Genomic DNA, 19,357 nt, shown 5'->3' on the forward strand with positions numbered 1-19,357 from the left:
GGGGCAGGGTCCAGCATTGACTCAGCAGCAGGAAGAAGTAGTCTGCAGGGGAGGGAGGGACAGACAGAATTACAGCAATGAGGATCACTCTCCATGACACTAAGCCATAATATAATCACACAGAGTATTCAATCCCTTCCCCAGACATCGTGCAGGGCATGAACGGACATGCCAGCATCTTTGCACAACACCTGAGGACGGGCAGAGGCACCTGCGAACGTATTTGTGGTACAGGTAACTTTCCACGGTGACAGATTTGAACTGTATATACCTCGAATAAACTAGATCATCCCTTCAGACACAAGACCACGATCAATATAAACAATTTTACGGGTTGTACCTTGAATTCAATGGTGAAGTCACTTCAGTACATATGAATTTAAAGAAGGACAAGCGAAAGCCAAAAATCTGTTACAAAATTTATTTTCAGTACCAGCTTTGTGATAGAAAAACAAAGACATGACAAGCCTTCAACACATCAGCATGAGAGTTAGCTGTTAACATAATCTCCTGGAATCGATCCACGTTCTACGAAAAGCTTTTAGAAGTATCATTTGATTCCATCTCACTGACCACCCCACACCGCAGTGCCGTTCGGCATTGGCCTTCAGGCTTTTTTTGCACTTGAAAAGCAGATTAATACGCAGCAGTAGCACTTTGCACATAAATCAGGATAGTCTCCAATCAGTCCAATCAAGAAAATAGCTCCCAACCCAACTTACAACCCACTGTGTGCAACGTCCATTGCATATCTTTTTTTAAATAAAGCTGCATATATTATATTAACCCACGTGCTTCATCCCAAGCCAAACAAAAACATGTCCAAGTGCAAAAACACAGTAAGGGAAATCTTAGTTGGGGGGGGGGCTGGCGATGGTGCCACATCAGGTAAGTTAGGTTTTCTCTCTTTTTAATCCGATTCCAAAGGAACGGGGATGGGTTACGCTACAGCACCAGCATCCGGGCCGTGCGGTGCAGCCTGGCTGCACCTTCCGGGCTTGGTGGACATCTCCCCCCACCTCACAGACCACCTGGGGGAGGGAAACCGCTCGGATCTTCAATGCCCACAGCCTCCGATCCCGATCTCCTGCTTGTATCTGTTCGTGAGGGTGTTCGCCTTGCGGGTGAGCTTGGACAGGACGGCATGCAGCCCGTTCAAATGGAAGTGGAACAACTTCTCCAGGTCCTCCTCGTCGTCCTGCTCGAGGGCGGAGACCCCCAGCTTCTCCTTCCGCCTCTCGTCACCCTGCAGGATGCCCCACTCGATGTCGTTCCTGATGGATTTGAGGAGAACGAAATAGCTGTACATGTCTCCGGGCTGGAAGTAGGAGGACGGAGGCTTCACCGTCTTCACCTCGTCCTCGTCCAGCGGCACATCCCTCAGCAAGCTGGGCACCATCACCGTCTGGTCCATGTTGTTGACGGCACCAATGAAGCGGTTCATGGCGTTGAACAGGGAGTTTTTTTGGTTGTACGAGTCGCAGATTTGCATCATCTTGGAACAAAAGACGCAGTAAAGCTGGGGAAGTGTGGAGAAGTTATGACTAACGATTAGACGCAGGCGCGGGAGGAATTAGCTAAGCAGATAAACGTCAACGTGAACCGCGTTATCCGTCTTACACGCCTGAAACGTCGCTATGACCCAGGATACTCTCCAGAACTCGGACAGAGAGATGAAAATACCCCAACAGATGCGGGGGCTTCGCTCCTTAACGCTGGCTAAGCCGAACTAACGTCCAGACCTTCACCTTCACCGCCTTTTTATACCCTGCAAACGGATGGAGGTCCTTGCGCAGGTGACTTTAAAGCAAAGGGCGTTCCCTTCAGCAGTCAGTCCTCCCTTTTCTCCTGGGAGAAACAGTAACCCGATAACACTGACCTGAAATAACACAGAGAGTGAGATTAGTTTACCTCAGAGATGAAGTAAATACGCAGAAGCTGGTTAGCTAACCGCTTCAGTCGAAGATGGGTGAGGTAACCGGCACGAGGAACGGCATAAAAACAACACGGAACTAACCCTCAGAGCAAAATTTCACTCAGATTCAACATTTCTGACAAAAACGCTGAAGTAAAAATCGATTATAAGTGTTAATACTGTCAAACCCACCAATTCCCCCGCTTGTGCTAGTTACCTCACGAAGCTGAAGCGAGCTTCTTGTTCGAATTTTCCCGTTCCACCTTAAACGCTGCCGCAGTTACAGCAGCAGCCGCCTCAGGCGCCAGTATGTGACTGGTGCACTATTTAAGGTGGAACGGGGAAATTCGAACAAGAGGCTGGTGAACAGGAAGCCGACTTCAGCCGCGCTGCTACCCAAACCGAAGCCGGCCGGTTTCTACCGCTGATGTTCGTTTAATTTCGAACCGTCACTCCAAAAAAGAGGTAAAAACCGATAATAATTTACCTTCAAATGTTAATCCGTGCACCAAAATCCGCAGAGACGGTAGTAAAGGATGGGAAGATTAGATAACAGAGGGGTTTCCTATTCAGTCCCTCCTCAGTCGAGTCCCAGCCGGTGCCAACGAACTCATGAATATTCATGAGAGAACGCATCAGCCCACAGCCGCTTGGCGTTCCAGAGCCAATCAGGAACGAGTCTTTTGATTACAGCAGACGCTCAGCGACCAATCAGGTGTGGGGAAAGTAGACTTGGCTCGGAGCCAAAGGGAGAGTTCGTGGCCAATGGTCTTCGCCCTCGTGAGGAGACCAAGCATCAGTCACAGCAACACAACAATGGATCTATACAGAGAATCACAACAGGTCTGTAGGTTAATGATCTGTAAGGAGGTAGAAGGAATAAAAACCCAGACAAAAGTAATGGAAACGTGTCTAAAAGGCTGCTCTACACTAAAGCACTTCAAACGAGTAGCCTAGTTAAAGAGGAGTTCCACCCATTTTTCAAAAAGTCAGACTTTTTAAGTCCTTGAGAGGTGAACAGAGAGATTCTGAGGGGTTTGGTGTGAAGTGGTCCAGGTGGTGGTGATAGGAACCAGGTCGCCATGACTATAACCCACGTGAACCCACAAGTGTCTTCTGAGCTTTTATATGTAATGTTTATGATGGTGACATTCTGAAAAATGTTCTGCTCGGGGACTATTTTGCCTCGCAACACCCTGCAAGCAACCATGGATTAAAATACAGGGATTCAAATACATTTTAAGCTACAACATTAGCACAAAATTGTTATAAAACAAAGTCGTCAGGCAGTGAATTCATACCAATATCGTGTAGTAGCTTTCTGTGAGGGGGCTTTTAGAGGTGGACGTCTGGTTCCTATCACCACCACTGTGAACAATTCTGACTCTGAGTTTCCTAGAACAGAGCATTTCACACCAAACTGCTTTGAATGACCTTGTTTTCAGCTTTCCAACCATTTAATTTGGTACAATTTTAGAAAGTAATGTGTTTCACTTTAACTCTCTCAAAGACCCTCTAATCACAAAATTGCAACAACGGTTTAAAGCGCTCTGTCTAGGTAAATGTCACTAAACTACATATCCCAGAAGTCTCCACTCTAACCTGTGTTATCTGTGATGAAATAAAGATAATGTGCTAAGTCTGACCGCATGCTGAATGCATTCACATGTAACTGCAACTTGGAATAAGCCTGTTAAAAATAGTTGCTGGAAGGTGTAGACACGTGGCAATAAATCAACAGGATTATCACAAGCTTATCAAATTTATACAGTAAAATCCCCTAGTCAATACTTAAGGTGTCCATTTTTCTCCTCTTATTATCTGAAGCGTTAAGATTTCCCTTCACTGGAACTAAGGCTTCTAGGCCAACCCCTGAAACAACCCCATATCATCATCCCTCCTCCACCAAACTTTACAATTGGCACGGTGTAGTCAGACAGGTAACATTCTCTTGGCATTCGCCAAACCCAGACTCGTCTATCAGACTGACAGATGATTCATCTCTCCACAGAATGCATTTCCACTGCTCCAGAGTCCAGCATTGGCGTGATTTACACCAAACCATCCGATGCTTGCCATTGTGCAATTTGATCTTGGGCTTGTGTGAAGCCGCTCGGCCATGGAAACCCATTCCATGAAGCTCCTATTTGCTGATGTTGCTTCCAGAGGCAATTTGGATCTCTTTAGTGAGATATTCAACAGAAGATAGGCACTGCGCTTCGCTTGGTGGCTAAGCTGTTGTCGATGCTTCCATTTCACAATAACAGCACTTACAGTTGTCTAGGGCAGATCTAGCCAGACAGATAATTCACACATTATATAGTGTGTGTGTGTGTGTGAGTATATGTATCGTTGCTGTCGAAAGAAATTTTAAAAATGTTCCACAAAAAATATACTTTGACAAATGAAACCTCATAAATCTAATCATTGTATATATATTTATGTTTCCCATTTTGTTGTTGTAAAGATTATTATAGAATTATTTAGTCTTTTTCTAGAAGGTTCACACTTGTTTAGGGTATTTCTAAAGAAATTCAAATGGCAGATAAATCTTAATAGATAGAATTAATTAAAACAAGTAGAAATAAGATCTTATTCTTGCAACAACCTTACAATGAGGAATATGAGACATATTGACTAGATTTTAGATGATTCTATGATATCATTTACAGACATTGATGGGTTAATAACAGTGCCATTAACCTCTATTATAAAATACATAAAAACTGCAATGACTATTCTAATGTACACTGACGATTTGGAGCTGCTGAGGGACAATGAGACTAAACCCTCTGAGAGATCTTGCCTTTATTTTTGTATATGCAGTGCACGCAGCACACAGGCCTCAACTCAGTGAACTTCAACCATGACTTATGGCTAGAGTTCACCAAGAGTACACGTGCATGCTCACATGAGAGAGAGATAAATATGATACTGTTGTGTACAGGTATGAGGTATTAACAGTGGGGAACTCTCTGGGACTTCTAGGCTTTCCGAGAAGGCCTAATGATGATTACTGGGAACTAAATATCCATGGGAGTATATAATCCCATTTTAGTTCATTGTTCATTCAATAGAATTTTACTTTTATTTCACTTTAAATTCTTGAACCACCCAACAGAAAATCATCCATTCCCGATTGTTATTACTCTGCAGTATCTAGATAGATGCGGCCGAGCAAGCTTTCCCATTAGTTAGGAATTCAGGAACTGGATTGTCAACCTAAAAGATGGGAATAACTAGCATTCAGGAATCAGGAAGGAGTGACACTGGAATCATCCAGTTTCATTTACAATGCATGTAAACACATTCACTGACTGGGAATACAAGCCTCACTGCCCAGTCTTCGTCCTTCCACCCTGCAGAGTTTAGCTCAATGCCAGTCCAATGGCACTTTTTCACCACACGGTAGGCATCGGGCCGGCTCTACTCACTTTGGAACCCGTTACTTCGTTTTCCGCTGCAGATATAGTAGCCCCTCAATGTAGCTGGTCATCATAATGATGCCACTTCATGTCATGTGAAGTAAACCAATTAGACAAAATGGACAGGCCCATGGCAGCAAGACAAAAGACTGCTGAAAAACCAGGAGAGTCGGGGAAATAATGCATCAGAGTTTAGACGATGAGAAGATTATGGTTGCTCAAAGGCAACGCAAGAGGGTAAGCTAACCTGGTAGCTAGCATTAGCACATGCGCTTAGGGCAGGGGTCGGCAAGACATGCCTGCAGAGCCTCTTGCGCCTCTTGCGGCTCTTGTCCTGCCCTGTTGTGGCTCCACAGCAGAATCAGGTTTGTAGGTAAAACTAAAATAATCCTCCTTTACAGTAAAATAAAGCTCTGCTGATCCTTCACCACAGTTTAACAGTAAATGGTCTTAAACGCTGGAGTTAATGTAGAACTGCTGATTCACCCTTTAACCCTGAAGATCAGCGCAGACGACTGGACACCATAACAACACAGACAACAGTCTCGCCCAGCTAGTAGCTACGAAACGGCAAAGGAGAGAGATTTAGGCTAAACATTGATGATTTTGAGACAAATGGAGAAAAAGCCAAAACACACTAAACTAAAAAGTTACGGAGGTGAGGCCGCTTCTCATTTTTGCCAGCTTCATGTTCGAATTTTCACGTTCCACCTTAAATTGTGCAACAGTTAGCTGCATAGTTAGCTACAGTCTGGCTCCTCAGGCCTTAAATACGTGCGTTTAGCCAATGAATGTTCGTGTGAACCAGTGTTGCTTAGTGATAACATAGTACTAGAATCCTCGAGAGGCGCTAGCAGAAATGAGCATCATCATTTAGCTGTTCTGTCTTGTATTTTGACCAACAGTCATGCTTCTCCACTGGGTATTAAGGGTGTACATGTGTGAGAGAGACAGGAAAAACAGGTGTATCTGAAGGTGAAGTTGCGATAGAGGTGTATATGCATGTGTGAAGAAACAAAAAAAAAAGGTGTGTTAGCATTCATACGCTGCCCATCTGCTGCTTTTTCCCACCAGAGTCCTCACGCGTTCAGCTTTAGTAACACAGCAGTGGCAGCTTGAGGAAGGATGTGTTTAGACTCGCTGGCTGCTTTCCTCATGAGAGCTTCCCCACCTTCTCGTCTGATGAGGAAACGTAGCTCTGAAGATGCAGTCACACACACACACACACTCACATGCGTATATGAAGGACATGTTCAGTCAGGATTGTGCAAACAAACATCACTGGGAATTTAGACTATGGTTTAACAACCTTCGTCAATGAGCCAAAATATGCTTGGTGTTATCTATAAAAATGGACACAAATAGAGACAAAATTCAACCCTTTTTCTGTGGTTTCTCAAGCTGTGTGACACACTTTTATCTGTTATCTAATAAAAGTACAATAGCATAGCTAAAAACTGGCAGCAGCCATCCTGAAGCCTGATTTTGTACCTTTTTTGTATTGACTCAACTGGAGTAAATGTACTGGACCTAGAGTGAATTTAACTACTTTGGAAAAACTTTAGCCTCCAGTTGTAAACAACTCTGGACAGCAAATGTGACTACATTTTGAGCAAAAAGAAAATATCTGGCGGAAACATTGCTTTTACGGGTCCATACCTTACTTCCCCAGGGCCCTATTTTTCAAAGGTCCAATGTTTCCACAAACCTATGTTCCCAAAGCCTTCAGTTTCCACAGTCCTTTGTTTCCAGGGCCCTATATTCCCAATGTCCTATGTTCTTAGGCCCTGTGTTCCTAGGGTTCTGTGTTTTTAGGGCCCTACATTTCCAAAACCCTATGTTCCCAAGGTCATATGTTCACAAAGTTTTATTTTCCTAGGGGCCTACAATCCCAGGGCCCAATATTCCCAAGGTGCTATGCTCCCAGGGCCCCATGTTCCCAATGTCCTATGTTCTTAGGCCCTTTATTCCTAAGGTTATGTGTTTCTAGGGTCCTACATTTCCAAGACCCCATGTTTCCATGGTCATATATTCCCAAAGTTTTATTTTTCTAGGTGGCTACAATCCCAGGGCCCAATATTCCTAAATTGACCCCCCCCCCGGCCCCATGTTCCCAATGTCCTACATTCTTAGGCCCTTTATTCTTAAGGTTCTGTGTTTCTAGGGTCCTACATTTCCAAGACTATGTTTCCAAGGTTGTATGTTCTGTTTTCCTTGGGGCCTACAATCCCAGGGCCCCATGTTCCCAATGTCCTACGTTGTTAGGCCCTATGTTCCTAAGGCCCTATGTTCTTAGGGGCCCTATCTTCCCAATGTCCTATGTATCTATGGCCCAACATTATAGGACCCTATATAGCCAAGGTCCTATATTCCCAATGTCCTGTGTTCCTAGTTAGCAGAATAAAGTAAGGAAGTACATTAACAAAATTTCAGATTTTATTTACCGGTATAGACGTTACTCTTACAGCTAATTTCCATGTAAATGTCAATGATGAATCATGGGACCCTGGGAACACAGGGTTGTTTCCTGGAAATTTCAGAGAAAAGAAATGGTTTAGGGAACACAGGAACCTTGGAATATAAGGATGACCCCCACCTTAACATCAATGCAATAGTAGCCTATCAGCACGGTTCTGGTCTTACAGCAGCAATGCCCATACGCTGACTGTGCAGGGATGTACTGTCTCATTGATAAGGGCTTTTTTTAGTACGTTCTGTATGAATTTGTTTAAGACATTCCACATTATTTCTAGATTTTTTGAGATATAAAGTGATCTGTTGATTTACCGTTGGTATGGGGCCAATTGTCACATTGGCGCAATCAGTAGCCAGGCTGAGGTGAGTTACACAAACCAGCTTACATCAAGTACAATCTGCCCCCCCAAGAAGAGCTCAGTGTACATGTAGAGAGCATATGTACCGTGAGCAATCACCTACTTCCCTCATTTCGGGAAGTACTAGAGTATGACTCAATGGTACTACAATCTGTTTGTTTAAGCTTTCACAACAGAGATTTCTGAAGTTGAGTCAATGTAAAACAGCCCCCAAGACATTTAACGTCACACGTCAAACTAAAAACAGGAAAAAAGCTTCCCAAACAAGTGTGGACCCATAGGATAACCAGCCAGGACTTCAAGACCGTTTATGTCTGCGTGGATCGGAATCTGAAACCACGTGGAAAGAAAGAGCAGAAATTGCAGGTTAATCACAAGAAGTTTGACAGGTTTACATCTAGACTAGAAAAGTGCCATGAGACATGGAGCAATAAGGAGGCCTTTCACATCTCCAAAGCGCTCTTACAAAAGGCGTTTTAAAGTTTAAAGTCTATGATCGTGGTAAATGAGTCAGGCTTTCCGAAAGCTTTCAGGCTTTCCTTACAGAGACGTCATTGAAAGCGATCTTAACCACAGAGAGATTATTTCCATTCTGCGCTTCTATTGACGAACGGCAAATAAATCCAGGCTAAACTTACTTAAGTGAAATGAGAAACTTGTGCAATTCTGTTCAGTAGATTTTTATGGTAGAGCATAAAGCACAGCACATCCTGAGAATCAGTTGCTATTTAATTACGTTTATTAGCATAATCAGCTCCATCAGTAACATCACAGCCTTGAATTAAAGCACTTACAATGTGATTCACGGCCGTATAAAAGTTTAAAAAAGTCACTTGAAAGCTTTGTTCACACAGCAGGTAGAAGTAGCCCAAATCCGATCTTTTTCTTCGTGACACAGATGTGTGTTAGTGTGAACAGATAAACACACTGAATCTGACATTTTCAATTCTGACTTGAGACGCTTTCATATGTGAGACGAAAATCCGATCCGTATCCGATACACGACAACTTGATTTCAGTCCAACTCGACATTTGTCATAGTTTCCCACTGCTGAGACTCTCTGAACATTTAGGCTGATATTTCTGTACCAAAACATCAGGAGAGACTCGTCCAAACCCTCCATGTTCGACGAGATTTTGAAAGAAACGAGGAGAACGAGGCTGCAGCATCAAAGAACAGTTAAAAGTCTGAAAGGAGAGTTTAAAGAATCCGAGGACACGAACCGAAGAAGTAACTGTGCCCTTTTTTACGGTGAGATGAACACATTCTGGGTGATGAGCAGTAAAGCTTCATGACGATGTGATCCTGTGATGTTGGTGAAGATGAAGCTGGTCCTCCGGGAGCAACTGGCATTCGTTGGCAGTCGTGATTGTTTACCTCTGAATGAGCCGCATGAAGCTTTGTTCTTTTGTGTGTCCGAGTTGTAGGAGCTGATCTGTTCACACTGACATCAAATACAGATCACGTTTAAAAGATACTGTGAACAGCCAAACATAAAAATCTGATTTGGTGAGAAAATCAGATTTGGGCCACTTTTACCTGCTGTTTGAACATAGCCTAACATGTATCAAATGCTCGTGTTTCAGTTAGAAGTCACGTCAAGCCCAGGCTGAATCTCAAATGACTTTGTACCGCCTAAATAGTGTTCTAGCTATGAAAGCTTAGAAATTCTAGCAGCCAAACAGTGCATCATTCATCCAGTATGGATGTGCCTGGGTCCCAAATGACTGCTTCTTCACTGTATTTTGCTCTGTTGGGCTGCAGGATCCAGTATTAAACTACAGTGTAGTGCACTATGTAGGCAGCAGGGAGCTGTGTGCGATTCAGCCCCAGTGTGGCAAGAGGGTGCCTTTGGATTGGTGCTAAATAAGACTTGCGGTGATAATTTTGTGACCAAAAGTATAAAGTGAGAGTTTGTGCATTAAACAGTGCTGTTTTATCACATGTTCATTGTTATATGACAAAAAGTTCATGAAATGACTGCAGTTTACAGTGATGACCGACCAAATTCTCTTCTCCTCAGCAGTCTATGATTGTTTGGCAGTGATACCAAACTCTAAATGAACTACATTACTTGGTGGAATACTTGTCTATGTCGATTATTAATAATCATTTATTTTTTTTAAATTTGTGTATTTTATCTTATTTTTGTTTGTTTTTATATCAGGGGGGAAGGGAGTTGTAGGCACTCTCATGGCTTTTTGCTTTGTCATGCTTTACATTTGTCTCTCTAATTTATTGTATGCATTGTGGCTATGGTATCCCAGGTGGGTGTGAAACTGTTGCTAGACCGTTGCCACGGTATCCCAGGTGGTTGTTAAGCTGTTGCTATGCTATCAAAGGTAGCTGCTAACGTGTTACTAGGTTATTCCAGGTGGTTGCTAAAATGTTGTTAGGCTGTTGCAATGGCATCCCAGGTGATATGTTGCTCGGCTGTTGTTATGATATCCTAGTTGATTGCTAAAGTCTTGTTAGATCATAAGGTACTGTGCATGGTTGCTAAGGTGTTTCTAGGCCATCCCTATGCTATCCCAGGTGGCTGCTTATATGTTGCCAGGCTGTTGCTATGATATCCTAGCCTACATAGAACAGCAACAAGTAATGTTTATTTGATCAAGTCATCAAACAACAAACAAACAAACAAACATCCCTCACTGGCGCCCTCTAAAGGGGTTATTAATGAACATCAAATGAACAAACATTACTCACCGCTTCACATCACTCACAACCTCGGACAACATCCTTCACCACGTTTTGACTGAGTTCTCTTTGAATTCTCTTTCAATCATCAGATTTAGACCCACCCAGAAAAGAGTCCAAAGCACAACCCATGATACTAAATATTCATCTGTAATCTATCTGGACAACAGGACCCCGAACCCTTAGCCCAATGTCAAAACATACCACAAGTTTACAATCCAAAGATAATCATTTTATTTAAGGGGAAGGAAAACAGAACAATCTTTAACAACCTTGAAAAGGTTGGTTTGGCACAAAAATAACAAGCATACCTCTTTTGTAGCTCAAAACAAACAACAGAGCATGACCTCTCAGTTCCTTTATAACGGAACTCAAGACAAATTCCCGTCTCCGTGCTTCCCGAAGGCCTCGTCCAATACAGAAAAACATAAATATGTACAAGTTATTTACAGAACTTTAGGAATCAGGCAAACTTACTTTTTATACTAGTAATAAGAAATAATGAGCTATAAAACCAAGGACAAAGCTTCAATCATCAATGCTGTTTCAGCATGTATCTTATTCCAAGTTTTAGTTACAAATCTCATTTTTGGTTTGGTTGGAGGAAACAATAAGGATCCTGCTAACCATTAGACGACTGAAGTCCTGGGTAATTCTGTAGCCTGCTTTATGCCCATATTTGAAACTCCAGGTTTCCCTATAGCCAGAATGAATGGGGTTTTCAAAATTCACCTCTAGTGCACCCTGTGGTAGATAATAAAGTTTAAACCCGATACGCCTTACCCTTGTACATTTTTCTCCTGAATTCCATCATATCCCTCTAAATTATTTATTCAATTTATTCAATTATTAATTATAAGGTCTTTAAAGAGTCGTAAAATTAACATTGCTATATGCAAGCTAATGCTGCTGCGCATCAATTTTCACGTCACTAAGCTACACGGACCTACCGTAGCACATATTTATGGGCAGCTCTGTAAAACCTCTGGGTAGGATATTTCACTAGCTTAAATCACCAACAAAAAATACTACCAGGCTCCCGAGTGGCGTAACCGTCTAAGCGTTGGCCGTATCGTCAGGAGATCGCTAGTTCGATCCCTGGGGATGCTACAGCCGTCCGTAGCCGGGAGTCCAAGATAGCACAATTGGCCTCGCTCTCTATGGGTGGGCAGATGGCCCACCTTCTCCCCCCATCACTCAACGCAATGCCAGTCAGCGCAGGCGTCTGTTAACTGACGTAACAGTTCTGGCAGTTGGCGCTTTTCTCCGAGCGCGTTCGGCTGTCCCGTGACATTGCGTGAGCGGCAGTTCATAAAGAAGTGGTGGCTGCTTTCAGAGGTCTCGGAGGAAGCCTGTGCTGCCTTCACCCTCCTAGCACTGGTAGCTTCGTGTGATCGGGGGATCCCTAACTAGTAGGAGGAATTGGAGACGATTAAATTGGGGAGAAAAAAATCAGGTAAAAATCAAAAATAAATGCTACCAGCACTTCTAGCATTCTCCTCCAAGCATGTTCAGCTGTCCAATGGCGTTACGTTAGTGACAGTTCGAAAAGATACAATGGCTCTTCACAAGTCTCGGAGGAAGCCTGTGCTGCCTTCCCCCTCCACTGGTGGTATCGTGTGATTGGGGGAGTCCTAACAAGTGGGTGGAACTGGATACAACTAAATTGGAGAGAATTACGACCAAAACTACGAGCTTCTTATTCACCAGCTTCTTGTTCAAATTTCCCGTTCCACCTTAAGTGGTGCAGCAGTTATTATAGCGTCCCAGGTGGCAGAATGTACCTACTGCAGCATTTAAGGTCAGCCTGTAGTGCTCCCACACTGGCAAAGCATGCCGGTTTGCACTTTTTTTTTTTTTTTTTTAGGAAGCTGCCAGTCTAACGACGTCAGTTTAGTGTGCAGTAGCATTAGCCTGCATGTAACCATGATCACATCCAGGGATACTCAAAATTAAAATGTTCATCAGACGAAACATTTCAGCTTTGGGACATTTCGAAAACCTCATCCATTCTTCTCACAGAGAAATTCCTTTCAGACCCGCAGTTTCTTATATGGGAATAAGAGCATGGTCCCGACTACAGAGCAACAACATGACTTCAACGGTCTAAGTGACACACAGCCATGAGGGGAATACAAATAAATAAATAAATAGAAAATTACACAATTTCCCCCTTAACAAAAACAACAGCCAAGACATGTTTAGGGTCTAAAGTTTGCTTCTTTAGTTCTGTATTGGAGGTACATGGATAACATAACTAACAAGTAATTAAAGCATATAGATTTGCACCAATTAGCATTGTGCTAACTCAATGCCTAAACCAGAATTTGTCTTAAAGTGTGTGGAGTTGTTAAGTAATCTCAAATAAGCTTGCTAATGTAAAAGCGATAATACCGTTATCCATAAATATGAAAAGTATGGGCACTCCTGGTCTGATTACATAATTTGTTGATTTCTAAGTAAATAAAGTGAACGCATTCTTGGTGCACAATTTCAATTTAACATATTGAAAAAAACAAAAAAAAAATCAAATAAAATGTGCCATAACTTGCTATTTAACCAAGGGGGCACAAAGTTTTGCACACACCTGTATGTGATGTCCATATTCATAATAAAAGTGAGTCATACAGTTTCAGAAATCACATAAGCAAGTATGCAAGTTTGCTTCATGCTAATTGGTGGCCATAAGCTTCCATTATTTGTTAGCGACATTAGCCTCCACGGCAAAACTATTCAAGCAAGCTTGTTACCAAACATGTCTTGGCTGATCGACTCCATTCAGAAAGTTTGGCTGCATCTGTAAACTGTAACTTCCACCTTTCATGGACCTTTCGCTGGGTTTAAGAGCATAACTGAGCTTTGGCGTCTCACAGTTATTAACAGCCATGCATTTGAAACTTTCATAAGACTTTCATGTCGTTTTTGTGCATTTTTTTTTTGTTTGAGAACTCATGAATAACCCAAGCTAAGCATGTGTCAAAGTTTTTTATCCAGCTATTTTAGCCAGACACAAGGAACAAACATTGGTCCAGTACACATCACCAAAAATTAGTCAACACTTTGGACACGCCCACTCACAGAACAGGTTGTGTTTATTGATTTATACCTTTTTAACTATGAAATAGTTCATATGGACTTGCTTCAGTCATTAATTGGCCTTCTACCAAACAGACCCCGCCCTACACGGTCACACCAAAAACGACTGGCTGAAAGCCACACGACATTTTTTTAAACTGAAACATAAATTAGCATAACGTAATGATCAACTCTGCTTTCTCCCCGCCAATTGCACATTTTGCTAGATCTAAATTAAAAAGTACTTGACATAAATTCAAATATAAGCAGCTCAAAGTTTTAGACCAAAATGCCTTAAAAAAAACTCGAAAAACGTGAAATCAGGTGTGTCCAAACTTTTGACTGGTAGTGTCATCGGCCCTAAAATCCTTAAGTGCCGTTCTACTTCAAACTGTAAGCACCTCTGCATGTACTGTACATCAGCTCATCCGTCAGATGACGCATTTCTACTTTATCACTGTCCGAGAATTGGCAGACTTGCCAAGAAGGCATACCATGACATCACTCACCACATATGTAGTTTGGTACCTTAGCCCCCATCCCGCCCAACGTTCAGAATTTTTGGTGGTCCTTCTCACCGCTGTGAGTCAGACTCGCTTTAGGTTAGGTGCTAGCTTTGTGCTATCAGTAAGAAAGTTCTTGCACAGTCACGTCCTCTTCAGTCTCCAAACCACCACAACTTCCACCACTGTTGGCATCACCACCATGGCCACTACTGACCCCTCCACCATGGTGACTATCTCACCACCAGTCACTGTCAGTGTCATCTTCGCTTTCAGTACGCTTCTCATTGCTGTCATCACCAGCACCATCACCATCATCGTCATCATCATCATAACAGTCTTCACCATTAGGGCCAGCAGCTTCACCTTCATCCAAATGCTCCTCTTCATCATTGGGAACCCCGACGGGATCGTATTCCGAGTCATTCTGGTCTTCTTCGACCTTTACGTCGCGATTAAACTCATCCGAAATATCGGACAACTTTTCTGAAGTCTCTTGTATGCCCCCCTCTTCCTCAGAGGAGGCTTTTAACTCCATGCTATCCTCAAGGCCGCTTAGAGTTGGTCTTCCATGAATTCCCAGTATCCTCCTGATGGTGGAGTCGTGAACGCGGATGTTGGCTGAGGCCAGAGTGGCCTGCAGATCCTTGGAGGTGGTGCAAGGGTTTTTCATCACCTCGCGGATGATATCCCGCCTTGTTCCTGGAGAGATTTTGGGGGGACGGCCACTCCTGGGTCGATTCCCGACTGTCCCAAAGCGCTTCCATTTACACAGTATGGATCGGACTGTTGTCTTGGGGAGCCCCAGAGCCTTGGAAATGAGCTTGTACCCTTTTCCAGACTGATGAGCCTCAACAACTTTTTTGCGGAGCTCTTCGGAAATTTCTTTGGACCGTGGCATCCTGACCTCGTAGAAGTGGGTAAATATTGAAAACTGGGTGCAGATGGTCCAAACCGGAGTGAACGGGACAACATTCAGAGAATGCGCCCCTGATTAGTAGCTGGACGTATATTCACCTCTACTAAAGGAGAAGTGTCTCTTTGGAAAAGGCCATGAGTAGCTCACTTGAGTGAGATGCAATCAACCATTTAGTTGGATCGAATCCTGACCATAAGTGCACAATAAACAAGGGCGTTCCCCCTCACTGTCGATCCAACGTTGAGCTTGCTCGTATCCCAACCCTGACCTGAAAGAAGACAAACAGGTTTAGGTTTCACACTTTAACAAGCAAACCAGCTGCTTTTATGACGTTCCTAGTTCCTAGAAGTTCTAGTCCAATACTAGAGATTTGTGATTTTTACAAATATTTCAGGGTCATTTCAGTATATATAGAATTCCCAGAGGAAAAAAAAATTCAAGAATATCTGAATGTGTTATTCGCATTTATTTTTTATGGACACAGTTAAATCCTGTTGGAAATTACTGTGAGAATTTAGCAATTTCCTCCCGTCTCACACGTCTCATCCCAGTCTGAGCTGAATAATTTTTAAAAGACCAGGTTAAAATTCATCGTCTTTTACAGTGATCTTCTACGGCTCCAAAATCTTTCAGCCTGCTAATGTAGAAGAACCCGAGATTTTAGAATTTATCTCCAAAACTTCTTATAATGATTTCTCTGTTTCTGCCAGGAATATTTCAGAATTTAGCATCTTGAAATAATTAGCTACTTTCTCAAAAATTTGAATTATCATGTCACAAAGACTTCTTTTCTCAAAAATATGGCTTCTTATGCCATAAAAATGATTTATTTACTCAAATATGACTTATCATGCTACAAAAATTGTTTATTTTCTCTAATATTTAACTTCTTCAATAATGACACTTAATTTTTTGACGTTTTTTACTTCAAAAATTTGAAATTTGACATAATAATAACTTATCTTCTCAAATATTAGACGTCTTCTGTCATAACTTATCTTCTCAAATATTAAGAGTTCTTCTGCCATAATAATAACTTATCTTCTCAAATATTTGACTTGTTCTGCCATAATAATAACTTCTCAAATATTTGACTTTGTATGCCATAACAATGACTTGTTTTCTCAAATATTAGACTTCTTCTGACATAATTAATAACTTCTCAAATATTTGACTTATAATGCCACAATGACTTATTTTCTCAAATATTTAAATGTTTCTGGAATAATGGCTTATTTTCTCAAAAAAAGTTCTCGTGTCACAAAAATGACTTGTTTTTTCATATATGTGACCTTTTGTGTGATAATAATGACTTTTTTCCTCAAATATTTGACTTCATATGCAATAACAATGACATTTTTTTTTAAATATTGACTTACTATATCAAAATATCAGCAATGTCAATACAATGGCTTATTTACTGAAAATAATGACTTACTGTGTCATAATAATGACTTACTATATATAATGAACGACTTAATTTTGTCAAAATTCTGACTTAGTTATCCTGTAATAACTTATGTTCTCAAAATATTCACATACTTTATTAATACATAGACAAAACAATCACTTTGAAAACAAATGTCAAAACATTCACTTTGCGATAAATAACGACATATTATTTTGAAATAATTAAGATTTTTTTCATTACTTTAAAAATGTAATAATTAATTGTGGGAGTCCTAAAGGGGAACTCCATCATTTTTTTTCCAAAACTCAGCATAATTCCATGATTGAGATGTCATCAATGTGAATGATGATTGATGCGTTTCTGCAATACTAAGTCATTATTTCAAGAAAATAAGTCATTCCTTCCACATTTGAAGAAAATAACCACTGTAATGGGAAAACAAGTCAAAAAGTCATTATTTTGAGATGGTAAGTCAAATATTTTCCATGCTTCCCCTCCAGAAACAGAGAGGGGGTGGGGGGGCGTTCCTCTTCTGGGTGAGAAAAGAAGGATTTCGAAATTCCGTGCCTTCTTAATAAAGTCTCTACTTAAATCTCACAAAGCTGACACAACTCAAACAGGGTGATCCCGCCCTCCTCTGCACACATGAAATGAAATAAACATTGTTCTCCTTTGTCTTATTCAACTGAACCAGTGGTCACCAATCTTGGTCCTGGAGCTCTACTGTCCTGCAGACCACAATACACCACGCCTGCCCCAGCTAATGAACTTCTTCAGAAGGTCCTGATTGGCTGGATCGGAAGCATTAGACTTAGGTCAGGGAGGGGCAGAATGTGAGATGCAGGTTAGAACTAAACTGCAGGAGGAAGGCTGGTGGCCACTGAACTACCCCTGAATCCTGCTCTACACACCTGATCCAGCTCATGAAGGCCTTCAGAATCAGAAGATGAGCTGGATCAGGGGTGTTGAGGTAAAGAAGACCTGAAACACAGCATAGGGACTCAGCAGGAGCGACTGAATCAGACAAGAGAGAGGAAATGTTTACTCCACTTCAGATTTCCAGAGGAGGGAGGTTGTTTGGGTCTTGATTTCTCTCAGAGGTTCCTCCAGATGCTCTTAGGGAGTTTTCCCAACACTGTATTCCTTAGCTTTCTCATCAGGAGGCTGGATCTGCAGTTTTAATAGGCTGCTTGGTCACTGTGGTGTGGTTAGGTGTTGTGGGAAGCTGTGGAAAGGAAGCTGGGTGGAGTAACATGGCTCAACCAGCCCTGCTCTGGACCTTCACACAGAGGCTATGTTAACCTACATAGCTTAGCTGACTTAGCTAACCGTCACCGCCCTGTCAGACAGTCCGTCTTAGCCCGGATTCACGCCCTCACATTCCTCGGTTGGGCCCCCAAATCCTCTTCTTTAGAGATACAACTTACCGTAGTGGCGAATTTTGCCCCAATACGTGAAAAGGATTAGCTGGTGAGCCACCATCAAAACATCTACCAGCTCCACTCTCCGCTCCTGTTGCGTGTGCGCACGTCAAGGCTGCGTTCAGGGAGCGCAGACAGCTCGGACGCTGCGGTTCCCCACAGATTTGCTCTGATTCGAGCTGCACGTCGTTCCTGTCTGTTTCACAGCGGCCACTCGTATCTCCTGAAACGAGCTTTAACTTGTATTATTTATTTGTTTGGTCTCCGTTCCCTGTTCGAAAGAAGCGCGAGGTCGTCTTAGGTAAAAGGCTGCGCAAGTCGAACGCAGCCTGGCGTTCAGCGGGAAAGGGGGCGTGGCTGAGGTGGTTTTAAGATTTCTGATGGGCTCTTCTGACCCGGGGGCATCGACCCAACAAGGGGCGGGAACGGCTGGAATTGGCTTTTTCATGAGTCTTGATATAAAGAGCCAGCACCTAATTATTATTTTTCATGATTAGGTGAAATGTCATTATTTTGAGAGACACTACATGGACAAAAGTATTGGGACACCCCTCCAAGTGATTGAGTTCAGGCGTTTCAGCCACACTCATTGCTAATAGGTGGATAAAATTAAGCTCATAGCTTTGCAGTCTCGACAAGCACTGGCAGTAGAGGGTCGAACTGAAGAGCGCAGTGACTTTAAACAATGCACTATTATAAGATGCCACCTCTGCTACAAGTCGGCTTGTAAAGTTTCTGCCCTGCTAGAGCTTCCCCAGAAGACTGTAAGTGCTATTATTGTGAAATGGAAGCATCTGGAAGCACCAACAGCTCAGCCACAAAGAGTTAGACCACTTAAACTCACAGAGAGGGGCTGCCGTGTGCTGAAGCTTTGATCTCTGAGAGAGAGGAGAAAATCAAGCTGCTTCAGATCTGAAAACAGGTGGACAGGTGTTTCTGTCCATCCTTCCACTGTGAGAAGACCACTCAGCGCTGTGGGTCTGAAAGGACGTGTAGCTGATCAAGAAGAACCTCACTGAGAAAAGGAGATGGACGATGGACTGACCACCCCAGAGTCCAGACCTCAGCACCACTGAATGGGTTTGATTAGTTCAGAAAATCTAACCAGCCTCTAAGACTGAGCTTTGGAGGCGTGTCTGCAGATTCTTTGAGG

General features: G+C 42.5%; 1 protein-coding gene and 1 long non-coding RNA gene across 3 annotated transcripts; one reads left to right on the forward strand and one right to left on the reverse strand.

Moving 5' to 3' along the window:
- Positions 1-406: 406 nt before the first annotated feature.
- mid1ip1b (MID1 interacting protein 1b) lies at positions 407-18,415 on the reverse strand. 2 transcript variants are annotated; one of them, XR_001856575.2, is made up of 4 exons: positions 18,211-18,415; positions 14,460-15,640; positions 2,403-2,737; positions 1,506-1,879 (listed from the first exon to the last, which is right to left on the reverse strand). XR_001856575.2 is itself a non-coding variant. In XM_017683224.2 (2 exons), exon 2 carries the CDS (start codon positions 1,493-1,495, stop codon positions 1,058-1,060), a length of 438 nt encoding a protein of 145 aa, XP_017538713.1. In that variant the 5' UTR covers positions 1,496-1,879; positions 2,403-2,541; the 3' UTR covers positions 407-1,057. The 2 variants fall into 2 exon arrangements, 1 of the variants encoding a protein (XP_017538713.1); XM_017683224.2 differs by lacking the exons at positions 14,460-15,640; positions 18,211-18,415 and having other exon boundaries at positions 407-1,879; positions 2,403-2,541.
- On the forward strand, positions 2,681-4,347 carry LOC119262445. The gene is made up of 2 exons (XR_005129634.1): positions 2,681-2,758; positions 3,927-4,347. It is a non-coding gene; the product is annotated as an uncharacterized LOC119262445 (long non-coding RNA).
- Positions 18,416-19,357: the final 942 nt, after the last annotated feature.

Source organism: Pygocentrus nattereri, chromosome 25 (assembly GCF_015220715.1).
Source record: "Pygocentrus nattereri isolate fPygNat1 chromosome 25, fPygNat1.pri, whole genome shotgun sequence".
Classification (NCBI taxonomy): Eukaryota; Metazoa; Chordata; class Actinopteri; order Characiformes; family Serrasalmidae; genus Pygocentrus; species Pygocentrus nattereri.